This window comes from Hermetia illucens, chromosome 5 (assembly GCF_905115235.1).
Source record: "Hermetia illucens chromosome 5, iHerIll2.2.curated.20191125, whole genome shotgun sequence".
Lineage (NCBI taxonomy): Eukaryota > Metazoa > Arthropoda > Insecta > Diptera > Stratiomyidae > Hermetia > Hermetia illucens.
The window spans coordinates 43,771,069-43,796,123 of record NC_051853.1 but is presented as its reverse complement, the minus strand read 5'-3'; the positions used below and the strand labels follow the sequence as shown (position 1 = coordinate 43,796,123).

The 25,055-nt window shown below is 41.8% G+C and overlaps 1 protein-coding gene across 11 annotated transcripts in view; it reads right to left on the bottom strand.

The window, feature by feature from the left end:
- The window catches only part of LOC119658317 (fasciclin-1), a 385,465-nt gene that overhangs the window by 88,555 nt on the left and 271,855 nt on the right, over positions 1-25,055 (bottom strand). For 6 of the 11 annotated variants that reach the window (XM_038065651.1, XM_038065642.1, XM_038065646.1 and 3 more), the window contains one exon: positions 19,336-19,344. The exons of the other annotated variants lie outside the window; for them this stretch is intronic. In XM_038065651.1, coding sequence (XP_037921579.1) covers positions 19,336-19,344 — 9 coding nt within the window. The remainder of the gene's footprint in view (positions 1-19,335; positions 19,345-25,055) is intronic. 11 annotated transcript variants of the gene reach the window in all.

Below are 25,055 nucleotides of genomic sequence, written 5' to 3'. Positions count from 1 at the left end.
TTGGGAAGTAAGGGAGCAATTGAAAAAAAAACTTTCTCTTCTCTCTTCTGTGTTGATAAATTTAGCATAAGGGGTCAAAAAGACTTGACTGCTGCTCCCAGGGCAGAAGTAAGGCAACTTCTGATGGGTTGCTTTTGTCCTGGATGAAATGCAAGTGGTTTTTTTTCCAGATTTGAGTGCTAGCCCAAACAAATGAGTCCCCCATCTTGTGGATGAGTGCAGGTTCTTGTCAGGATAATGGGATTAGAACGCAAGCAAATTAGCCCGAACCACACAAATCCGTGAATATACGCTTAGTACTGGTACTTTCACTTATAGCACAGATGAAATAAGGAAAATCATTCGGAAGAAACTCATCGATATCTTCACTTTACAAGAAACTTGATGTAGTGATGCTAAGAATTCTGAAATGGGACGTGAAGGTAACAAAAAACCTGCTATAAGCTCCTCTGCTTTAGTAGCCTATGTACTCAGTATAGTTCCGCATTGGCATTTCTGAGAAATTCTTCGCCACCGTTAAAAATGATGGACTAATGCTTTGTTAATTTGTTCACTGTTTATGTGGCACCGACAGATCAACCCGATGCTATAACGTGCCTGTCGACGACTTTGTTATTACTGCAGGTAATCTTCTTCTTTTGCATACGACCTTTTCGTCTTGAGATAGCCTCGAGAAGTTCACTTCTACCCTAAGAATGTCCAAAACATGAAGGTAACAGCTACTGATTTTGACTCTACACCCGTGATTCTGAGCAATCAAATCTCGGTCTCACCAGATGTCACGGAGAAATTTGTGAAAGACATGCTCTTCATTTCAGTAGAAATCTTGCACCTAATGTCTAGGCCGCAACTGGCTAAAAAATAGAATTTCATAACGAGAGAAACTGGAAACTCGGTTGACGACGGTATGCCCGTGGCATGGCTCCCTAAATCTTCCAAAAAACGGAAGAGAACAGCACAGAAGAAGGAGAGGGGACTACAGGCTAAATTCTGCCCGTCAGAATTTTCTTTTTCGCCTCTGCCAGGGAAAACGGGAGAAAAGAAAACTACTGATGCGAGCGCAACTTTTTTAATACCGGTATATAGAAACGGAGTGGCAACGGCGACTCTGCGGAGGTTCCCAGCCTACGAAAGCGGAGGGCATTGTTAGAAAATGCAAAAGTCCTCAGGAATGGGGACATGGGCATTGCTGCAACATCAGGTGTGACAATATCGATAGAAGCCGGACAAGCTGAGAGCATTGGTTTTTTATCATACATAAAACTATATTTACGTCTAAAACATAGCCGCCACTCAAGTCAACTTGCAGTATGTAAACCCTCTTTCTTTCCGCTAGCAGCAAGGGGGCAAATGTGTAAGGTTTCCTTATATCTTTCTGCTATGCGTTCCATATAACAAAATCTGTGACATTGGATCAGTAAAGGGGTCCAGAATCTTGTACGATAAAAGGACTTAGTTGCAGTCATCTTACAATAACAAGCTTTATTATTTCACTTGGTCTTATTACTACGAATGTGTAGTGTGTCCCACCATTCGTGGGGCCAAATAAAAGTGAAGTAATAGATCTAACATTTTGTTTTTCAAAAATGATCAAGCTGAGTATGGATTGGCGGGTGTTAGATGAAGTGCCAGTGTTTGGCCACCGTTATTTAGAATTAAGAGGTGTATGTGAGTAAACAAACTGCAAAACAAAGAAGTAAACCTACAAAAACGGATTAGACAAAGAAGTTCAGCGAACTTTTTGGCAGCCGCTCCCTACGCAACAAAGAACTCCTTTTGTGGTTGAAGATCAACTGGGAACTCTTCATCCCACACTTTTAATGCGCTTTGAAGAGGGCTGCGGTATTACCAGCGGCAAACGCGGTAATAGTATTCTCGGGTGGAACCGAGAACTGCAAAAATTCGGGAAATCTATCAGAGGACTTCTGAATCGTGTTTCTAGCGGCAATAAAACAAAAACTGGCAAAACGTCGTAAACTCCCAGCGCGAATATAAAAAGCGCGTATGAACTTCGAAATATGATTTTTTTAGAATATACCATGAGAAACAGGGAGGTAAAAAGGGAGACTTCAGGGCTATGCAGAGTCTTAAACAGGATGAGTCGGCACACTGAGAAAGCTTCATGGAATTTTCATGAACTCCATAATTGAACCACTGCAGAGGTACACCATCCGTAGAAACAGATGATAGAAGTAAGGGGCAGAGAGTTGACAGTTTCGCAAACATCTTAATAAAAAGATGTTTCAAGAAAACCATCAGCGGTGGTTACTAGTGAAAAATAAGAGTTATCCTTCGAGGGTTCCAAGTTTCCTGGCATGGCGATATTAAAGGAGGGAGGGGGTAATTAGAGAGACGGCTAGACTAACAGCAATGGCGCAAAATGTCACGTACTGCAACGAGATAAAATTTCAGAGGAATTAGCGTTTAAAAGCAAAGTTCGCCAAAGTTGCAAATTGTCATCGATATTTTTTCTTCTTGTTAACGGTGACGTTTTTTGTGTTGCCTTGTTCAGAGGAGATGGAGGAGTTCAATTGACATTGAAATCTTTTCTCAAACAACTCGGCTATGTTGATGATATCTGATCGTTCTCTCACCGGGTTATGGATCTTGGAAAGAGACGCAACAAAATCAAGGCTCTCAGACTGGAGAATCATCGCATCTTCCTTATCTACATTGATGGACCGAGCATCGAAGGCGTCGGTCAATTCGTATATCTAGGAAGCGTGGTTTCTGTTGACGATGTCATCGAACTGAATGTCACTCGTGGCATTAACAACACTAGATCCACTTTCGCTGATTTGTCTAGGATCTAGATCAAGTTGAGACTGTTCCGTGTTGGTGTTCTTTCTGTGTCGCAAAATGGGATTAGCACATAGAAAGTGACCACTACTATCACTCGAAAACTCCAAGCCTGTGCCAACACCTCTCTGCGTTGTATCATCGCTAGCCTAATACTATTTCAAAGGGAAAACTAGGTTGGTGCACAGGACTGCTACCTGTAAGCAATGTGATCGAAAGGCGGAAGTGGCTGACAGTATAGTGCAGCCATTTCGGAACGCCGTGGAGGAGTTGAAGCGCATTTCAGCGAACCGCGAACGATGGCACGTAGGTGTGATTAACGCGCTGTTCCCCACCAAAAGGTAAATGGCAGCCATACATATTTTAGATAAGAAGCTTCGTCGAACCAAATAGTGGATGAAAAGGTGATACCAGCTTTAACGGCCTATGGGCTATGCAGACAGACCTTTGCCTCAATGTGGGGTAATATAATAATAAGCATGTGGTAATATAGACATACGTTACAATCATTAGGCAGATGTTCGGTGGACTAAGGTGGGGCACGAGAGTTTCCTGTGTAAATCTGTTCCGCTGTAAAATTCTGTGTCTGGGTTTTACCGGTATTAGGAGGGCCACATCCAGCTGAGCTATAAATGGGTTGTTTAATTTGCAGTCATTAGATGCAGATATAGCTAAAGCAATGGGAGCTCGTAGACTAATTGCATAATTCAGTCGACGTAAGGAGTACAAAGTATTGGAAGCGATATAAGGAGAACTGAAATTATTTTTTGTAATATCTGATGATTCTGAGATTTCCTCAGATCTATTTGGTAGAAAATGTAAACGCAGAGGAAACACGATACAGATGCCAGGACCGGAACCAAGTGGAGGCCTAGAAGCGTTGGCTGATGCTGCTGTCAAAAAACTGGGGACAAGCTTTCCAGAAGGACAAGTGGCCTAGCCTGAATGCCGCTAGATCCTTTTTCCTATAAGAACAAAAGAAAGATACGAAGATCTCGGATACCGTGGACCACCACGATCTGAATGGTCAGAGACTATGTCTTTCCTTCACCCCATATATATACCACCATACAGACTCCCACATTCCCAGGTATCCTCAACGGTATGTTACGGGAAAGGTAAATAGCAGGCAGTGCAAGGCAGGGTTTCAGCACCCATAAAGAGGGTGGCAAACGTATCAAACGTAGCATCATTTTTACCGATAAATGTATCAGTTTCGGTTTCCACCTTTAAAATAACGTGAGGAGCACATTTGGACGTTGTTTTTGAAATAATGGTGACTTTGCGAGTAAGGGGTAACGATAATTGAAATAACGCGACTGCTGAATATTGCGAGGGTTGAAGAAATATAGAATTGGACCAGAAATCCAATGCACAAGCGACATGTGCAACCCTTATCGAAGTCGCTAATCTTGGTAAACTTGTCATTATACTTGATTTTGGAATAACGACGTCTAAATGAAGTTTTGCGTGAAGAAAACTTTTCTATCGTAAGTTTCTTAGACACAATGATAGCCAATGCCACTATCGACATCAGCGCTATCAGCGTTCATTCCGGCGAATGAAAGAAACAGAACCTGGCGAAAGTAAAGAAACTGGGACCCAACGGAACTCAGCAAGGCTTTTGACGGGTTACTAATAAGGATAGAATACCATCTGATTGGCAAATAGCATAATTGTTCGAGTATATGGAAGGAAGGGCAGAGTTTGTCATAAACACTGTCATGTCAGACCTGCCTTCCCACAAAATTGATCTTGAACAATTTGTCCAAATTTGGATTGGTTTTAGCTTTCTGCAGCACGGTTTATTTCTAGATCTGAGAAATACAGAGATCGTTCCCAGAATTGAATGATTTAAGTACCTCACGTCAGCACGACCCAGAGGCAGCACTCTTTGCAATGGGCACATTAATGAATGTTTAAATTGTAAAATCTACTGTTCAGTCTTCGCCCTGTCACCTTCTATCGTGCAACAAAGACAATCAACGTTGCCTCGCGGTAATGGGTGCTGAAATTTCTGTTGGATCAGTGGAATAACTCTCCAATATCCGACTGGGTGTCCAATAAGGATTTAAATTTTATGCAAAGTTAGCAACATGATTTTTTTTACACTTTTCAATTCAAAATATGAAATAAATCATCGAGAGAATGGGAAACCTTTGTTTCGTTAAAATCTTGCAAAAATTGAAGCAACCAATAGGCAATTAACTCCTAGAGTTTTCGACAAAGGGCTGAATACTAGCTACTGGTTTAGATGATGGAAACAATGCAAACAAAAAAACAATCTAAGTTTATCCAAGTAACCATGGCGGTGCCGCGTAAAACCTCCCCGTGTAGGCATTCGGTGCGGATGTGTTCACTATCAGCGAAGTAAATACAAGGTAAGGCAGCCCCGTACGAACTATTGCCAAAAGTGAAAACGTTGCAATTTGGACAACTAGAAAACATCCGGTTGAAGAAGGTGCCACAATTTCTGCTGGCGATTCATGAGGGCGCGTGTTAACGTTGTCTATGTCGGCAGATATTATCCCACATACCAAACCTAACAATTGAAGAATACGGACAACTTTTTTTTCCTATAACTATCGCAGAAGACTTCAACGCATTATCTAGCAGAAAATTGAGATTTTTGGATGCCCTTTCATCGCAGCATATTGTGTTTGTCACCAAGGTAGTACCGCATCATAAGTGGAAAACTTGACTAAGGAAATTAAGCCCATACCAGATTCTTCGAAGAGAATTCTCAAAGTCATGAGGTGACCAATGAAAGGAGCTATGCGTTTCGCCAGTAGATATACGCCGCGGGAGTCAAAAGGGAAACTACTATATGTAGTTCATAGATCAATACTCGTGCATTTGCAGTAAAAGAGATGATGCTCGGGGGATCACTCATAAAGAATTGATGGAATATTAAAAAAATATTAACGCAGGAGTGAAACGCCTAAGTGATAAATGGAAGAACCAAAGCAGAAGCGTAGTTGACAACTCCCCAATTGACAAGATACCTTCATTTACCAAGGAGGAAACGCGGGGGTTTGAGAGCAAAAGGATTTGGGTAGAATTCGGAACAGACATTTGAAACTGACTGCTAACGTCAACCTCAAATGGTATTTTATTATTTTGAATTTAAGCATTTTGAAAGGAATATTTGTCGATGGTCTTTTAGAGCATATCGCTTTCGGCAAGTCAGCTCTATCGCCAATTTGACAGGAAGGGTCATGGGTCTAGCTTGAGATGCAGAGGCATTCGACAAGTGGCATGCAAGAGAGCAAAATTATATTTAATTTGGCTCCCTGGTCCTGAATAAGACACATTTTGGCAAAGCGTGACACCATTGGTTAGATGCGCTTTTTAGCCTAACATTCTAACAGAAACTTACCAATCCCAGAAAGTCTTCAAACGGAAAAAGGGCGGAACGAGTACATTCTTCAAGGTTTTCTGTTGGAATCACTTTTATTGAGCGTACGTTTACAATGGCATGCGCAGCCTTTGAACTTCGGGGGGTGTAAAAATCAAACAGGACAAGAACATAATTAGGCTTGCTTCCTTCTTTAATCTTCTTTTCCAGGACATGGGATAAGGACATATTCATAGATTCCATTGTGTCATGTGAGAGTGTATAGAAATTTAATGCCTTAGTTCTGGGAACTAGCTAGCAATTTGCAAGTTCACAATACAGCCAACTACACAAGATGACGACGGGTTTGAGAATTCGACGAGAACATCCTGAAAGAACGATGTTAACAAGTACTGAAATCGGTTTTGAAGAAGGAATGTTTTACGACAGGTAACGTGTAAGGCCTATAAGCAGCAACATACAAATCTTCTTATAAAAGTCAACTAACAGGAGCAGCAGTTTGTGGGTTAGCCGCCTAAAGGTGGATATTTCTGATATTGAATCCTTGTCAACGTATTTCCGGCAAAAACTGACAGTTAGTCATACATCATTTTTCATGTTTTAAGAAATTAAATTTTTGGCGACGGGAAATAAGTGGGGGTCAGTGGGTAGCAAAGGGGGCTGCTCAAATTACTGGCAAAGATATCCGCCTACCACCAGTGATTTTAAATTAGGCATTACAGATTAATCCCTGCATTGAACTTTAGTCAGTCTTGTCTTGAAACTCTGGGGCTTCATTTTCCCCGACTCTGTTACGAATCTGAATGAACTTGAGAAGCAAAAAAAGTCAATGAAAAAAGTTAAACAATTTAATTATCCCAACAACAGGCGAGTATCCCAAATCAATTCACTGTTATGGACTACTTCAGCTACGACAAAATGTATCAAATCAAATTGCAAAAGACAAATACTTTCAATTAATCATTGCTGACGCGAGAAAACGGGGCATTTCCAGGCAAAAGCACAAAATGAAACATCTGAATTTCTAAATTAAATGAATCCTTTTATCCTCTTTTACTGTCAGGCCACTAGCATGCTGATCGAAATGATCCCTAAGCCTTCATAAATTCTGAGTTTTGTATGGGTTACGTAGGTCCAATTTAGGTTGATTCGGCCATCCTTGGCCCTTTCCTATTCAGAATGTTTTATAAATTGATAATGAAGTCCCAATCGAATAACAGAGCAGATGGTACCACTAAGGGCTGGAGTGTGATTTGGGTCGACAGCTTCTGTAGTTTGGGGATGTGTGTTTGTGTATTCTGTTCCTATTTTTAAGTTCAGATACTTCGCAGACCACCGCACTACTGGGTGTAGATATTAGTTTCGGGCGGGGTGGTGTTAGCTTTAACGTGGCATCCTTTGAATTTAAGGTATTCATTTGAAGAGGTGAAATCAGTCCAATATAAACATATTTGCTAACTGATATTTCTTTACATATTTTGGGTTATACCCTTTGGGATGAAGCAAGAGAACGCAAGCTGGTGTAATAAGGGATGGGATATTCAGTCGAGAAAAATATTCGGTGGAGTGGAAAGAGTCTGTGAAATCCATACCTTGAGCGCTGTAGTTTCCTAACTGTTCAGCTACTATAGTGAACGGTTTATTGCTCCGTATGAAAATAATAAAGGTTCACTCCTTGCAAATTCCTTATGGGAAAATAAGTTTAGGTTCTTCGTTGCTTTGAGTGAATGAATTTTTTAAGTCATGTGATTCAGGTGTTTTGAAAGAGATTACGGATTAAATCAGCTTTTTACCCGTCTCCGCTTCAGGTGTTGGGTTAGCACACATTTTTGGGGTAGCTACTGAAAGAAAGGATTTTTATTCACTTCAGCCAATTTGTAGGTATTAAAAATGAAGGGACGGTTTTGTATTCTTCAAAAAATTGTCATTCTGCTAATTTTTTTCCGTTATTACAATTATATACTCAGATAGCTTTTTTGTGGTGCCAGATTTAGGCAAGGTCTTGAGGATATGGAAAGCAATGCTTGATACAGAAAGTTTCACTATTCCGGAGTTATAGCCATTGTTCCTCTGACTAACTTTTTCAACCTAGGCAGGAAGGAAAAGCATTTCCGAAGAGAAGAAAAAGATTAATTTATAGTAAGATGAAGAGGGTATAATAGTAGCTGACAGATATCGGAAGATACAATGGAGCGGAGTATGCACTCAGGTGTGATTATTCCAGAAACAGATTGGAATGATGTCACCTATTCATACACTTGCCAATATTTTGATGGTTATATCAGTCTCATATTTCCTTTAATTGTGAAAAGTGACCAGACCCGGGGTTGAGCAGAGCTCATTTGACGTATTATGGGCTACTAAACATCAAATGACATTATATTATATATTATGACATTATATTATATACAGGAGGTGGAAAGGTCTTTAGAGCTTCGGATTTCAAGACGAACGATATTTGAAAAATCGTTCTTAAGTCTGGTAGCTGTCGTTGCGTAGTTGAAAGATGCTTCATTAAGGTTGTCAATTATACCGAAAGTAATATACAGAATTGCGCTATCAAATTTAGGTGCCGAATCCACTTGATTAAATAAGGTAAATAGATATTGAAACGTTAGACAAACAACATGGGGGCAAGGAGGTGTTTGATAGGCAACCCAGTATTCAGAATTCACCGGTACATCAGTGGGTTTTCAAGGTGGATACTGAAATTATCGCTGCTGAAGGGATCTACTTGAAAAGATTAAAGCGCGACCTGTAATTTGCGCTATTTCTTAATCGATATTGGTTGAATAATTAGCGGACTATAGGCCTGGGGAATTCCAAGTAGGAGTAGGAGCAATCCCAGTTGTAACAATCTCCACTGAAAAACCAGGAATCAAATTTATACAGCGAAATATTTGTACCTAGAGCAGGGAAGCAACTCTTCTTCTACATATAACTCATCGGTCGAAGCTCTAAACACAATTGAAAGTGGAGATAGGAATCACTTTGAAAAGTTGAAAAATATCTTGATATATTAAAGGGTGGTTGACTTAAGTTGATACCAGGCACCATCCACCTCTCTCACTTGCCAAGATTGGTCTGAGCATCGAAGTCAATGGTATATGACCAAAAGGGAGGCCGAAACAACGGTGGCCTGATACGCTGGATGGGGATATAAAATCCTCGAGATTGCACCCAGATCAGGCATTCGATAGAGCCAAATGGCGACACCGATCACCCCGCTTGTGAACGGAACAAAGGCTGAAGAAAAAGAAGAAGAAGAAGACTACTATTTCCAATGCGCCAAATACCCTATTGAGACAGTAGTTCTTCGCTTAACATTAAATATGACTAAAATAGGTAGCAATATGGTAAGCAAATTTCGGAATGCCACATGCTAACGAACCAGTTTTGACGTCTGGTATAAACATTGGTTTTTATGTGTGTGTTGATGTGCTAACCGGTAACTGCATCAAAGGGTCTAGAATGGTCGTCCGATTTGAGTATGAATTCTACCAATATGAGTCTTCTTTCTCTTCAGCCTTTGTCCCGTTAACAAGCGGGGCCGCTGCTCGTGATCGGTTTTGCCATTTGCTTCTATCAAAAGCCTGATTTGCATGCAATCGCGAGGCTTTTAAATTCCTATTCAACGTGTCAAGCCACCGTTATTTCGGCCGGTCTTTTGGTCGCTTACCACCGACCTCGATGCTCAAACCAATTTTGGCAAGTGAATTCTCGTTAGCGCAAATTACGTGACCATACCATCGAAGACACTTCTCTCGCAATTTTTTCACGATCGGTGCAACTCCATATCAATTGCGGCTATCCTCATTTCGGATGTGATCAAAACGTGTCACGCCATTAATACAAAGTAACATCTTCGTCTTTATTACTACAAGACGCCGTTCATTATCTTTTATAGTCGACTAACACACAGAACCAAAAAGAACGGCAGGACGGGCGATATTATGATAAATTTTAGATTTGAGACATTTGTTGATACTTTAGACACAAAGAAGATCAGATGTGGAATGCCCCTTCATCCAGGTTACATTAATACGTGAAGCAACCTCAACGCAGTTCTCCATTGGCTGACGGCATTGGCCCGAGATAAGGCGCTCAGGTCACTGCTGCTGACAGTGATTGTTCCTGTTTCTTAGGGATCGTCCGTCAAAATTCAGTTTCATTTAGATTCAATCTGAGACCGTGTTGCATGAAGCGATCATTCCACTTTTAAATAAGTTGCTCGAGATAACTTTTGGTTCCTGTACTCTAGGAAAACATCATCTGCATAAAGCAGTGTATAGGGCACTGGACGTTGGATGTCCCGTGTGACGGTGTTCATAACAAGAACTGAGAGGACGCTACCGTGATGAACACAAACAGAAAAACGAAGCGGTTTTGATAAACCCACCACACTTCGAACTTTACTTTTCGAATTGTGATAAAGCAATTGAACCCAACGCACAAGTTCTTCTGGTACTAAGTGTTGTCGTAGAGCATACCAGATGAGTTCGCGTGGCACACGATCAAACGGTTTCTTCAGATCCAGAAATGCAATGTAAAGAAAGTGATGCTTCTCCGTGGGTAACCGCGCAGCAAGTATTGCGTCAGTATTTTCACAGTTCTTGACAAACCCGGCTTGATTCACGGTTACTTGAACCATTTTGGGAATACGGCTGTGAAGGATGCCTTCCAAAATCTTGAGGATCTATGGGAAAGAAACCGGATCGGACGGTGATTTGAACATTCTTCTGGACTACCTATCTTTTTTGCGATGTCGTCAGGTGCTGTGGCTTTCACCGATTTCATTCGTTTTATTGCTTCCTCGACTTCAGTTGCACTGACATGAAAGTTAACATGAGTACCTGCCGTGAAGGCATAATCCCACGGTCCTCTTCGGACACGGATTGATTTTGAGACCACAATCAGAGCCCCGCCATGCAAGCACAGCGGTCCTGGTTTATACTGAGTGCAGACTCAGCATTCATACCAGTGGATGCGAGGCCTTCCTAACGCCTCTGCCGCAACTAAGGAGTACGGCATCCGAGTTGTACAGCGCAACTTCACGCTCGAGCTCCGAGGAGCTCTGCTCGCGATGTAGGCATAACCACTACCACCATAAAACTCCACATCCTCCAGGAATTCTCTTGGAGCATATGCCTCTCAGAGGGCCATCCTGGTTCCCATGGTACCAGATAACCTCCGGTGAGGCTTCGTGGAAGAGCCACTTCAGATGAGTCCCTTGCAGACTTGGGTCTGATCGCCCTCCCCGAGTACGTGGGAACGGAACTCCCCAACGGGTTAGTTGCGCTGACAGTGAAGCCCATGGTGTTTTACGTAGGCACCTGTCGTGAGACTTAATCCTACGGTCCTCTTCAGACACGGATTAATTTTGTGACCACAATCAGAGGCTCGCTGAGACAAGCAACAACGGTGCCAGTCTATACCAAGTGCATGGCTTAGCATTCATACTGGTGGATGCACGAATTACTTAAATCTCTACCGAACTATGGAGTACGGCACCCGCACGCAACACCACGTCGAGGCTCGAAGGTCTCTTCTCGCTTGAGCATAACCACAACCACCATAAAACTCCCACTATGGGGGCCAACCGCAAATAACCGAGCTGTCCTCACATAAAAAAGGAGTATGTGAGTCCAGGGGCTTTCCCGATTCCCATGGTACCAGTATACCACTGGTAAGGTTCCGTGACCAATTTGCCACTGCAGACTCGGGTCTGATCGCCCTGATTAGGCCTTTGGAGCATTCGCCTACTGAATCACGACCGGCAAACCAAAATGATTACAGCGTCTCTCGGTAGTTCGCTGACAGGTGGAACTGCTCCAAATGTCGACAATGATTGTGGAAGTGGAGGATGAGCGAATTCCTCAGTTGAAATCTGCTCGAAGTATTCTCGCCATCTATCCGTTGGGGCTCGACGGTTAGTAAGCAGAGTACCGTTCTTGTCATTAATCCAACATAAGTGTTCGATATCCTGTGTGCGATTTTTGTAATAGTCCGCTGGGCTCGGCAGCGATCGCTTTCTTTGTTTCCCGGTTGGCATTCTTATAAATTTTCCAATTGGCCAAGAAGAAAGAAAGACACTGAGGACCGGGCGGTTAAGTTCGCGAGTAGAGCAATAAGCATTACTTGTCTACGGGGGTCACTGGACAGGTGAACCATCAATTAACGTTGTACTCGTGGGACGACATATGAACTATACAAAAAAAATCGAAAATCCTAAAACTATGTACAGCTCGTCGTGAACTGACGTCCCTACGCTCGTCAACTGGTCAGGAAAAAGAAAAACCAAGCCAACCATATCCGAAAAAAAAACTGAACCTTACAACCGAAAGATGGCTTTAGAACGAGCGGGAAAAACAGGGAATAGATTTAACCGTTTAAGAAACTCCACTCCTTCATGAATATCGAAGCTGGTAATGATAGTGAGGCCAGAAGGTGGTGGTTTGGTGTTCTTGATAAAAAATAAAGATATCTTCGATGTTGATGGGCTAAAGAAAATCCTGAGAATGAGAATTTCCAAAATGAAAAATTAAACGCAATCGATCGTAAGTACAATGGCGGTGGTGGAAGGCAGGGACTAACTATGTAAATGACTGAAAAATTTTGAAAATAATCCAGACAAACCTTCATCGTAGTAAAGCTGCAATCGCAACAATTAACCAAAACAGAAAGTTTGGCATGGTGTTGGTCCAAAAACCTTAGCGGGAGGAGAGTCGGACTCGGGAACATATGTAAGAGGTACGTTAATATCTGATATGTCCTCTGGCAAGCCAAGTCCAAAATTCAAGTACTACCACTGAACACTGTAATTCCAGAGAGTTAGGGGTAGCATGCGTCAAAAGAACAGGAGCAAATCAAAGTTGCTGAACTACTTAGAACAAATTGCCTATTTTCCGGGTGACGCTCGGTTCGCGCTTAACTACTTAAGTTCGAGGGAAAGTGCCAAGAACAAAGAGGGGTGAACACCTTTATGAATTTTTTTAGATATGATTTAACAATCTCAGTGATGTGCACTGTCATTCGTGCGTATCGTGATTTGACATCGGATACCAGTCGACTCAGCTGTGATTGTGTACTTGAATCAAATCAGGGTAATAATCTCGCACGAGCGCATGCCGACCACATTGCCTTACGTTACGATCTTCAATGAACTGCTCTAACACACTTCAAGGCCCGGATCGAATTGGATTGTTGCACCAACGATCACTATTAAATCATATCCAGGGTGGATACCTGACTTTCACCTAGGAGACCTGGGATGGGAAGAACCTTTTAGAATTATTGTTGACCGATCCCAATGAAACAGGCACCATCACTGTTAGGGGTAATGACCTGTTCTGAGTCATTCAAATATCTTGGACCAACGGTGAACTACGTTACGAAATTGTCTACCTTGTTTCCCACTATGGTTTTGAGTGTTGTCGACGTCTCGCGGTAATGGAGACGAAGATATTAACGTGGCATAACAAGCATGGTGACATTTGAAATGAGGATATCCGCGATCGACATGTACTGACCGTGTGAAAATTGGGGGAGGAAAAAGAATTCACTTGTCAAGATTGGTTCGAACATTGAAATCGATGGAAAACAATCAAAAGCCCGGCCCCAACAACGGTGGCTTCATGTGCTGGATGGTGGTTTGAAAGCCTAGCGACTGCTTATGTAATAACATTTCAGAGATATCTGGTGAATATGTTGATACCGGATATCTTGTTCAAATCCGAATACAGATTACCCAAGTTCTTCGTAGTTTTCCTGAATGGAACACTATTTAGCTTGTAGCCAGAAACCAACGCATGTACCGCGATGGGTTGCTTTGGGCGTTAGGCTCACTGGCTATTGGATGGAACCGGATTGCGCCATTCGAGCATAATTCATAATTAGCAAGGGCCATCAGTTCATAAGTCGCGGGCTAAGACCATTATACAGGCATTCACTCAGCTTACTACCTTGTGAGACTATTGTACTTCCGCCTCCTCAAAATATGTAACAAGGCAAACGAGATAGTAAGAGCTATATGTTCAATGTTAGCACTCTTACCTTGCACTATGGCTGCCTAGCTGTCTCCCAAGATGGGAATAAGGGTCCTTGCAATAACCTTTGAATGCCTGTCTCCGACTGAAAATGATTTCAATACAGTTCTTGGCCACTGGACACCCGAAGCGTCTTTCGACGTACCTGTCTCCACATCCTTTTTTTCCTCTGATGACTCCTTTTGGACTCTAATGTGGCCATACAGCATGTTGGTTAGCCGCAACGGACGCGACGGTTAGGATTTCATTCAAACTGACACTGACTGACGCATCGTGTTCTTCGGAAAGCAGCTACGGGACCAACAAAACATTTTTCCGTAAGTTCCTAAATCTGGGGTGGTTTTTTGGATGTGATTTCTTCCATAGGAATATGAGGGCTTAGGAATGAAAGTACCATCGTGGACTCCTATTTGTCCAACTTATTTAAACTTTATTGAATTGTCAGACGAGGTGTTTTCCTAGAATCACAATTTGGAAGGAAAAATGTTTGACAATATTCTCAGAAATTACCCTTCCTGAATTTGACTTTGCGGTTTCTGCGATGAAATTCTTTGAATCGCGCGGTCAAATTAGGAAGAATTTTATTGGTTATCCAGTCAAAAGAGGGAATTTTGGAATTTTTCCTTTGTCAAAGTGCTTTTCTCAGCCATAGAACTTCAGTCATGGTTCCTTTGAAATCTCTTTGCTCGGTGTTGGGAATATTTTTCAAGGTTTGTTTCTCAAGAATTTTGCAACTCCGAAACGTTTTTACCGTTGTTTGTGGTCAGTTCTTAGGATTTTATGACTTTGGAAGGCATATTCTTGGATTGTTGGATGTTTCGAAAATTTCCATAGCATACGATGGGGCATATGGGTTTGGAAGCTTTTTGCTATGGAACTTTTTGACACCGATTTTTGAATGTTGAATTTTGGAGGATGGGCCATTGCTAAGGGCAAATCAACTGCCTGCTAATAATTTACAAATGTTTTAAAGATTGCAGATAAATCTTTTCTAGGTGATTTTTGAATTTATAAATCGATTTCTGATATGTCTTTGCCTCCCAATACGAATTTTATATAGAACCCTGTCGCGGCCCAACAATAAATGTTTTCTTTAGAGCCTTATGTGCCTCTTTATAGCAATTCCAGCAAGCGTCTGAATCACATTTCAGAGCACGATTGAGGAGCATCCTTGTCGTTTTCCTCTAATTTGGCAAATCCGAGTTCCACCATGGTGTTTTACCCTTCTTTGGCATCTTGAGTAGACAGTTTTCTTCGAAAGAGGTGGATCCATGTCCATTACGAAATCAATGCGTCTGTGATCCGAGAGCGTCATATCGTTTGATACTCTCTACTCTCCGATCAGAGTCAAGATGCCAGGGGATGCCATCGCGATGTCGATGACCTCTCGCCTGACCACATTGAAAGTGGACTCATTATCCAAAGTAAGGATCTGCAAATCGGTTCCTACTAGATATTCCAGTGGTCTCGATCTTCTTGCATTGATGTTGGAACTTCCCCAGCATATGTGGTGAGCGTTGTCATCACATCCTGCTATTATCCCCATGCTTTTACTTTTGGCATATTGGATAGCTCTGATGAATGTTCCCCTGGGAACGTCTTCTGCGTTGTACGGGGAATCTGCAGAGCACCATAGTGTCTCTTTATCTTCCTGTTGACTTTTTATGATTAGTTTAGCCGATGTGGTGTCGTTAATCAAATTAGCCTGGAAGTCTTTTAAGGCTACCATGGAGGAGCGGGGTCGATCAGTTCCATTGGCATACAACAGGTCAGCATATTAGAAGTTTAGGCCCCTGACTACCCCACCAACAACCCGCGATTCTTGTATGAGGTATATAAATGTCTTGCAGTGCAGTCGTCGCTTTGCAATGCTGCAAATTTATTTGGGAGATGTGGCACCTCATCTTCGTTTCGGATGAAGATGCCGAGGGCTGCGCGTCCCCTTCAATGGTTTTAAGAGCCGACACTTGTAATGTGATGGTTCCTAGCCCGTAGTAGAGCCGGCAGCCCGATTTTTTCCGAACCGGGAACGCTGATAGTGAGAAAATTTCCCGGCCTATCGGTTCTCTCTCCTGTTTTGCTGTCTAGCACCATCCAGGTGAAAGTGTTATTCTGCACACCAAAATGTTCCAGATACTCAGCACCATTCTGCTCTTCTTCGAAGCCAGGGGAAGCACTTTTTTAAGGATGGTAGCTCAGAGACAGGTTAATCGCGCCCCCTTCTACAAATTGTTGAGGGAGGAACAGTACTGCCTGAGCCATTCGTTCGTGTCTTCGTCGGCAAAGTTTAACCGTTACATTTTACGGTATACACCTACCGACTCAAAGCAAAGCTTAAAGCCTTGCGATGATGCAGTCCTTACAACTAGGAGGAGTTTTCAGCTAAGCTGTTCGTACTGCTCAGTATCGTAACTGGATGGATTAAAGTCGTCATACAAACCCATCCATCGGCTTCGATAGTCTTGGTTGCAAATAAAGGCCTAGCCGTTTCCGGCCGAGCCTTCTTTACTGCCTTTTGTGTCGAAAAGTTAGGATCGTCCGACGACCGCTGCCGCTTCGGTTTCCCCTTAGCCGCAGGTGCCCTGAACGATCATTCCACTTCAATCTTGGCACAGCCCTTGGATTGTGATTTGCCCGAAGGCTGTTGGCTGTTCTTACCCGTGGGCAAGACGTTAGCCTCAGCAGATGGCGCCGATTGGAGCCTGGGGTCAGGAGTGCTGAGAGAAGGCGCCTGCTTCGACTCATCCGTGAAGGACTGGGTCCCAATTATATTGGTTCCCACCGGAGTAAGTGGAGAATCTGAATCTAGGCTCAGGTTCTCCATCGATGAGTTTAGGGTTGCCCTTCACGATCGAGGTTTAATTGTATTTGTTTAAAAAGTCAGGAAACCGCAAGCTTGACGCTTCAGGTATAAAAGGTTTTGTGTTTTCCTATGTAAGGAGCATAATGAAGTTCACGATTGGCAGATAGCATTGACTGGAGATCTATCAGCCAATGAAGAACCGCGCTATGACATTGCTTCACGCATTAACGCAATCAGGATGAACTGCGAGGGAGGCCTCTTCGATGGTATGGTCACGCAATCTGTGCTAACGAGAATTAATTTGCCAAGATTGGTTTGGGCTTCGAAGTCGATGGTAAACGACCAAAAAGCAGGCAGAAAAAACGGTGGCTTGATACGCTGGATGGGGATTTAAAAGCCTGGAGATTGCACCCAGATCTGGCATTCGATAGAATCAAATGGCGAAATCGATCACGGTGAGCCGACCCCGCTTGTGAACGGGACAAAGGCTGAAGAGAAAGAAGAAGTGTTACGAAATTTTGCAAATTGAATATTGAAATTCAATTTTATAAAAGAGGTTTTTATATTACCGGAAATATTTGAACACGAAACGAATACACACAAAGGAACCACAAATAAATACAATTCGCCCAGCCAATTTCCCAGCTACGTTTGAAGTATTCCGAACAACCCATGGATTACTACAGAGATCGGTTTCCTTGCCCTTTTTGGAGACATTTTCAATTCCTGGTACTCGACGACACGATTCTTTTGGGTCAAATATAAAATTGTGATGAAAGTTAATAGTTTTAGACCTGAAAAGGGGTCCTTTTGGTTCCTTTTTCTTCTTATTTTTTCGAGTTTTACTTTTCAATTTTTTTTGCTCTAAAGCGTCTAAAACGTTGGACTCATATTTTCCAGCTTGGTTAGTGCAGGGGAATTCAACAGCTCTGTCTGTCCGTCAGTCAGTCAGACCCAATTTACTAGGAAACGACTGAACCAATTCTCACGAAATTTAGTGAGAACGTTGAGTCTGTAAATTTGTTTACATACAACGGATGGTACCATTTTGCACCGAGTTTAAAGGTGGCTTCCATACATGCGTAAATTATTTTTTCACAGAATATGGTTATGTGGGGTATCAAATGTAAGGGCTTGATTAGTACTTTTCAAAGCTATTTTTGATGCTGGCTGTATTAAGGGGAGTGAGGCCTGTAAATATGATCTCCAAAAAGTGCAACAGATCTAGTTCTCAGAATCACGTCAACCGAAAAATCTGAAATAATTCACAATATTTAAAAAACTATTGAGAATGTGAACTTAGGGCAATGGTAGTCAGAGTTTGGGGCTCTACCTTTCAGCCATGCGCTCTCAACACTTACTGAGGGGAAAAGTTATTGATAAGATTCGGTCGGCGATTCGAGACGATTGAGATGGACTTAGTAGCACTTAGAAGATAAACTTAAGATTTGCTATATTTTTTGGATTATTAAAATAATTTTATTAAAATGTTGGGGACTTATATTCGTAGAGGTATTCTATGTTAGAAGTGGATTAGATATATTTACAGTATTGTGGCGGCACATCGGAGGCGCGAACCTAAGTGCCAACATGAATTCGCCTCCACTGCTGCATTCAATGGCCGTAGAAACAGCTGACGGTCTGACATGAGACTGACATGTCGGCGACCTGGGTAAACGTTAGCGTAAAAATTGTAACGCTAACATATCTGAACTTAAGTAACATGAGAATGTAGCACATATGGTTGAGAATTTGTAGAATATATTATGATGACAGTTTTGTAACAACAAGAGAAGTATTTAAATTTCGATGTCGCCAAAGTATCTTGCTTTTATATGGTATCTTTTTAACGTTTTGTTTTAGAATATAATTTAATTTTTTCTTGACTTGAATTTAAGATTAAAAACAATAAATTAATTATCACAATAAGTGGTTTTTTTTTGTTTCGATATTGCCTCAACAACTTAGCCATATCCAAATTGAATCGCTAAGTGCATGTCCGTCACTTTGGCAACTAAAAGCTAATAATAAATATTTCATTTGGAAATTCGATATTGCTGTCCACGTAAAATCCTATCTAAAAGTAGAATAAATTGAAAACTGGGAATGTCAATCAAAAACGGATTTTAATTGGGTAGAAGACAACATATTTGACAAACAATGATGAAAACAAAAAACCATGGAGAAGTCAGAAGTGGTGGAAAAATGAAATTCGTTTTGATGGAAATTTCACTTGAGTGACGATGAAAGTGGAGTAAATTGTTTCATGTCGAAGTAATTAAATGAAGAGAAAACAAACACGATATGACTGATTTCATCTTTACTTTTACCTTAAATGACTGTTAATAAAAATTTCATTTTGAATGAATCCATGTTGTTTGATGTTGTAACGGTTGACAGATAAAATGCAAAGGGTTAGTCGTTAATGATGTATATCTAGACCTGTATTGGTTACTTAAAATAAACTTTAAAAATGTTTCAATTCCTCCTAAAATGAATGTGTTCTAGCGATACTGAATTTAAGGATATTTCGAAATGAGAGTCGGGGTTGATGTGAAATTTGGTGTAGGTCTGAACAGAGCCCGGCGATAAATTATCCTAAATCGGGTAAATAGTGTTTAGGCCTCTGTTTAACCTAGGGCAAGGCGCGAACAAAGAGGATTAATTTGTTATTTTAATCACCTTCTACCGGCAAATTACAGCATACAGTCTATCGTATGAATAAATTGTACCGTTCAGAACGGAGCATAGACCGAAATATGAAGGGGGTAGCAATCGCCACCACCCTCCTAGGGCTATACTGCTCAAGGCTTGCTTTACTCATGCTTATAATTTATTAATTCACGATTGTTTGTTGTTCTCAGTTAGTTATATTCTTGTAAACATGGCCGTCGATAGCATTCCTAGTGTAAAATCAGTTTCAATGTTTTGCAGAGACTTGGGTCATATATAATTTAGGGGAGGTGCACCTGGCTGATTTCCCACGCGCAGTGAATTTTATGATGCACTTTGAACGGTCAAATATTTAGACTAGCGCCATAAAGAGGTGCGAATGCAAATTAACAGACATTCACAAGGGTCCGGCTCGTGTTTAGTATGTGAAAGGCGCTAATGATGCGGTAGTGACTGGCTGCACCTGAGGGTAATTGAAAAAGGGTTGTAAAATCTAAATAAAACAAGGATATGCGAATGGAAATTTCACTTTGAACTTGTGAACCTCCAGGTGTGTTTTCATGCGAAAAACGAAAGGAAAAATTAGAAAGGAAATGTTATATTTAGGAAACATCTCCGCTGGGTCCATTGAGTTCCAGGATATATTTTGTGCTTTCAATTGGAGACGGAATGAAAATTAAATACAAATGGCGAAGCCTATCATCTACCTCCAAAAAAAAACACGTGTTGGTATATTTCTTTGAATCCTTTTGAATGAATTCAGTGGCACAAAAAAATATTTATCCTTAGAAAACCAGTCCATAGCGGGTAATTCCCAGCAATACTAATTTAAGGGGGTCATCCGGTGTGAAGGCCGTTTTTTGGCTTTTTTTACAAATTTTTTGTGAAGAACTAGATAAAGATACAAATATAAATTTTTCACCATGGATTTACTAATATCTTGAGTATGCACAGTAATTTTTCCACCCCGATCACATAGTTGGTTATTGAAATACAGAACAATTTATACACCCATCTCCAAAAAAAGGAGTATTCCTGCTGCCACGTTAGATGGCGCTGTGATCATCTCCAGGAAAAAAATGAACAGCATTTTAACGTACAGACTTAACTACAGTCCGCAAACTAGGATTATAAAAAAATATTAAAAGCTAAATTTTTGGTGCCATGTTAAACTCTTTTTGTGAATTTTGGTGTTTTTTCACGGCTTCTTCAATGAATAAAAAAAAAACTACTGAACGAATTGCAATTATCCTAGTTTGCGGACCGTAGAAATATGTTCTGAATAAGTCGTGAAAATTTCAAAGAATTTCGTTGGATAGATTTTGGGCTATTGTGGCAGCCGGTTTTCAACATGCGGTTTCGAGAAAAACGCATTTAAAAAGTATAATGCGATTTTTAGCCATAAAACCTTAACTGACCCTTAATCTGCTATACCGAATCCATAAACCTTAGGTTTCTTGACGAAACACATGTACAGCCTTGGCTTCAATTTTTGTCCGTTTAGCGAAGTCATTCGGATCGGATTTATTACGGCGATCAACATAAATCTAGCATGTGACTTATAAGCCACATTAACGTTCACGCTTCTACAGAGGAGACTGCAGAGTCGGAGAAGGATACCTTCTACGAGGCAGTAGAACGAACGCTCGAAGCCTGTCCCAGATATGATATCAAAATCATACTTGGGGATTTTAACAGCCAAGTAAGGAAGGAGCCAGTATTCAGGCGATACGTTGGCTCCCATAACTTACACGAAAAAACAAATGATAACGGACTGTGGATTATCCAATTAGCAGGGTCACACGAAATGGTTGTTGGGAGTACCTGGTTTGCGCGGAAAGCGGTCCACAGACATACGTGGGCCTCTCCAGAGGGGCCACTTTCAACCAAATTGACCACGTGTTGATCGAACGCCGCCACCTCTCAGCCTTGATGAATATCAGAACATATAGGGGGGCCAATATAGACTCGGATCACTATCTCGTTGGCATGGTGCTCCGAGGTCGAATAACAATACCACCTAGAATCCCCTCTGAAAATCAGGTGAGAGTGAACACTGAAGCCATCCAGAACACAACCCTCCGCGACACCTATAAGAGGGAAATGGATGCCGCAATAACTGCAATCAACAGAGGACCTGGAGATGAAGCATCAACAAATAGTCTTCACAATCACCTGAAGAACGTTATCATGGATACGGCCACAAACATACTTGGCCCCAGCCGCAAAAGGAGTCGGAACGGCTGGTTTGACGATGAATGTAAGCTAGCAACTGAACGGAAGAATGCCGCATACCGAGTAATGTTGCATTCTCAAAGAACGCGGGCACGCGCAGAGACTTATCACGAACTCCGTCGAGCGGAGAAGCGACTTCACAGACGGAAAAAGGAAGCCTGGGAGAACCGACAAGTCTCTGAACTCGAAAAGTACAGGGAGCAACCGCACCAGGCGCGGAAGTTTTACCAACAAGTCAGCAGGATGAAGCCTTATACACCTCGATGCTCATCCTGCTGAGACAAAGAGGGAAATCTGATTTCCGACAGAATGGGCATATGAGAGCGATGGGTTGAGTACTTTGATGAGCTACTGAACAACCAGAACTTCGGCGAGTTGGAGGTCCCGCCAACTGAAGACCACGGACAAATACTGCCACCACCAAGTTTAGGAGAAACAGTCCGTGCAATTCATCGGCTAAAAAATCATAAGTAGCCAGGAGCCGATGGAATTACAGCCGAATTGGTTAAATATGGAGGCGACCAGTTACACCAAGTGGTTCATCAACTTGTGCTCAAGGTATGGGACAGCGAATCAATGCCTGACAATTGGCACCGAGGCATTATCTGTCTCATACATAAAAAGGGAGATATCATACAGTGCAGCAATTATAGAGGTATCACGTTGCTGAGTACCATCTATAAGATATTCTCCGCTATCTTGCTAGGCCGGATAGCCCCATACGCCCAGAACATCATTGGCCCATACCAAAGAGGCTTCACTCCAGGCAAATCAGCAACAGACCAGATTTTCTCTCTGCGGCAAGCGATGGAAAAACTGTTGGAATATGGACAACAGTTGCACCATCTGTTCATCGACTTTAAAGCCGTCTATGATAGCATAGCCAGGGTAAAACTGTACATGGCCATGAGAGAATTCGGTATCCCGACGAAATCAATAAGACTGACTAGGCTGACCCTGACCAATGTGCCAAGCCAGATAAAAGCAGCAGGATCACTCTCAAGACCATTCGACATCAACAACGGTCTACGACAAGGGGATGTCATATCATGCGTGATGCTGAGGTAAATGCAAGAGGTACGATCCTCTTCAAGTCCACCCAACTACTGGCCTATACTGACGATATCGACATCATGGGAAGAACGACCCGAGACGTACAAACTGCCTTCATGCAGATCGAGCAGGCGGCGCGAGATCTTGGGCTGCACATCAATGAAGGCAAGACAAAATATATGGTGACAACGTCAGCATCGAAGACGAATCAACCAACAACATCGAACCGCACTGGTCAAACACGAAGAAGAATAAGGATAGGAGAATACAACTTTGAGACCGTTGACAATTTCTCCTATCTAGGGTCGAAAATCACAAACGATAACAACTACGATGATGAAACCCGTGCACAGTTGTTGTCAGCCAACAGAGACTATTTCAGCTTACAAAGATTATTCCGCTCGAAACCGCTGAGGCAGACCTAGACCGGATACCGGTTGGTGCGCCGTTGATGATGATGATGTGACTTATCACGTGTCTAACACTATAATTTCCGAACGGGTCCGAATATCAAAAAATCACTTTGCCCATATATTCTAAACTATATCTAGATATAATTGATGCCAAAAAAAAAATATTCGATTCCGCGAATCCGACACACGGGATGACCCCCTTAATGAAAAATTATTGACTTCATCTTTCAACCAAAACATTCCTAAAATCTCACCCTAAAGTAACTTTCTCTTTTGTTTTTAATTCCTCGAGCTTCATCGTAGCGTTGGATCAAATCCAATTAGTCCGGAATCCACTAGAGACCTTCTATAATTATCGGCACAAATCATCTGTTGCAGAAGGAAAAATTTCCTTTAATTCTAAACTTGACTCCATCAAAATGGAATGAAGCCAGGAAAAACCTCATTCCTTCTAAATTTCAATTTACTAATCATAGGCTGACTAAATATGTAACTTTCCTGAGCGAATAATGAATTCACTCAAAAGATCCACCCATGTCCTTGCTTCTATTCTTCGGAGGAGCATTTTTAATGAATAATAGATTGAAAGTCAAATTTCAGTGGAATTGGCTCATACACATTATCCGACTTGGGGTATTTCCTGAATTATATATTTCTGTAGGGCTTCCGTGAATCCTTGGGAGATATTCGGTATTTATAATTTCGTTACGTCCAGATGAGATTTCTGATTTAAAAGCGTAAGGAATCCTGTAGCTTCCGAGATTGTTTAAATATTTGAAATATTTATTGGGAATCGACACTGATTTGTATGCAAAGTAAATTTTATGCAATTTTGATTGCTGGGAAGGAGGAGGACCCAAAATGTATTCGCAGAAGTTACCAGTTTCCCATTTCATCCTTTGGGAATTGTAGTCTGAGAGTCTCTAGAATTAACTTAATTTATATAGGGATACATTCCCTTTTTGTTTTCATAAGTAAGGTAAACAAAAATATGAGAGTACTTGTAGGTAGGACAGTTGAGGGTCGAATGGGTTCTAATTTATTCAAAAAATTAATTACTCACTGTTCCGAAATGTTCAATGAAAACCAAGGGTTCAAGGTTCTCAGGCATGGGGGATCAAAGGGTAATATGTCTCTCAAGGCAATTGGCCGAAACAGGTCCCGTACTCCACAATATAAGCCTCATATCCTGACCTTGGTAACTTCTAGTAATAGTTGATGAGAGAGGACGAATGGTGGGCACTCTGCATTGAGAAACAGAGTTACGCGGGCAAGTCCCCCAGATTGGGGACTGTGTATTAGGCTCACAATCATATTGTTATGGAATTTACAGTTGAGCCTTATAATGCATAGGATTCACAACTATAACCACGGCATCAGAGAATGAAATACAGACCCGGGACTTGGAACGTTACCTGTACAGAACAGATCCTCCTAGAATAACTCTAAAATTGCAAGATCTTTAACGGATCACTGACAATATGGGGAGTGACGTACCCGAGTAAGTAACCCCCTAGCTGACAGTGTACTTGCGGCCTAGGTGGACGTCGATGGGGTGATGTGATCCTAGATCTGCCAAGGTAATAGGTAGTGTATAAGGAGCCGGTTCCTTTGGGACCCTGGTCGGGTAGTAAGCATTGAACTGAACTGATTCGACCATGAGTTCCAGGGTCAGG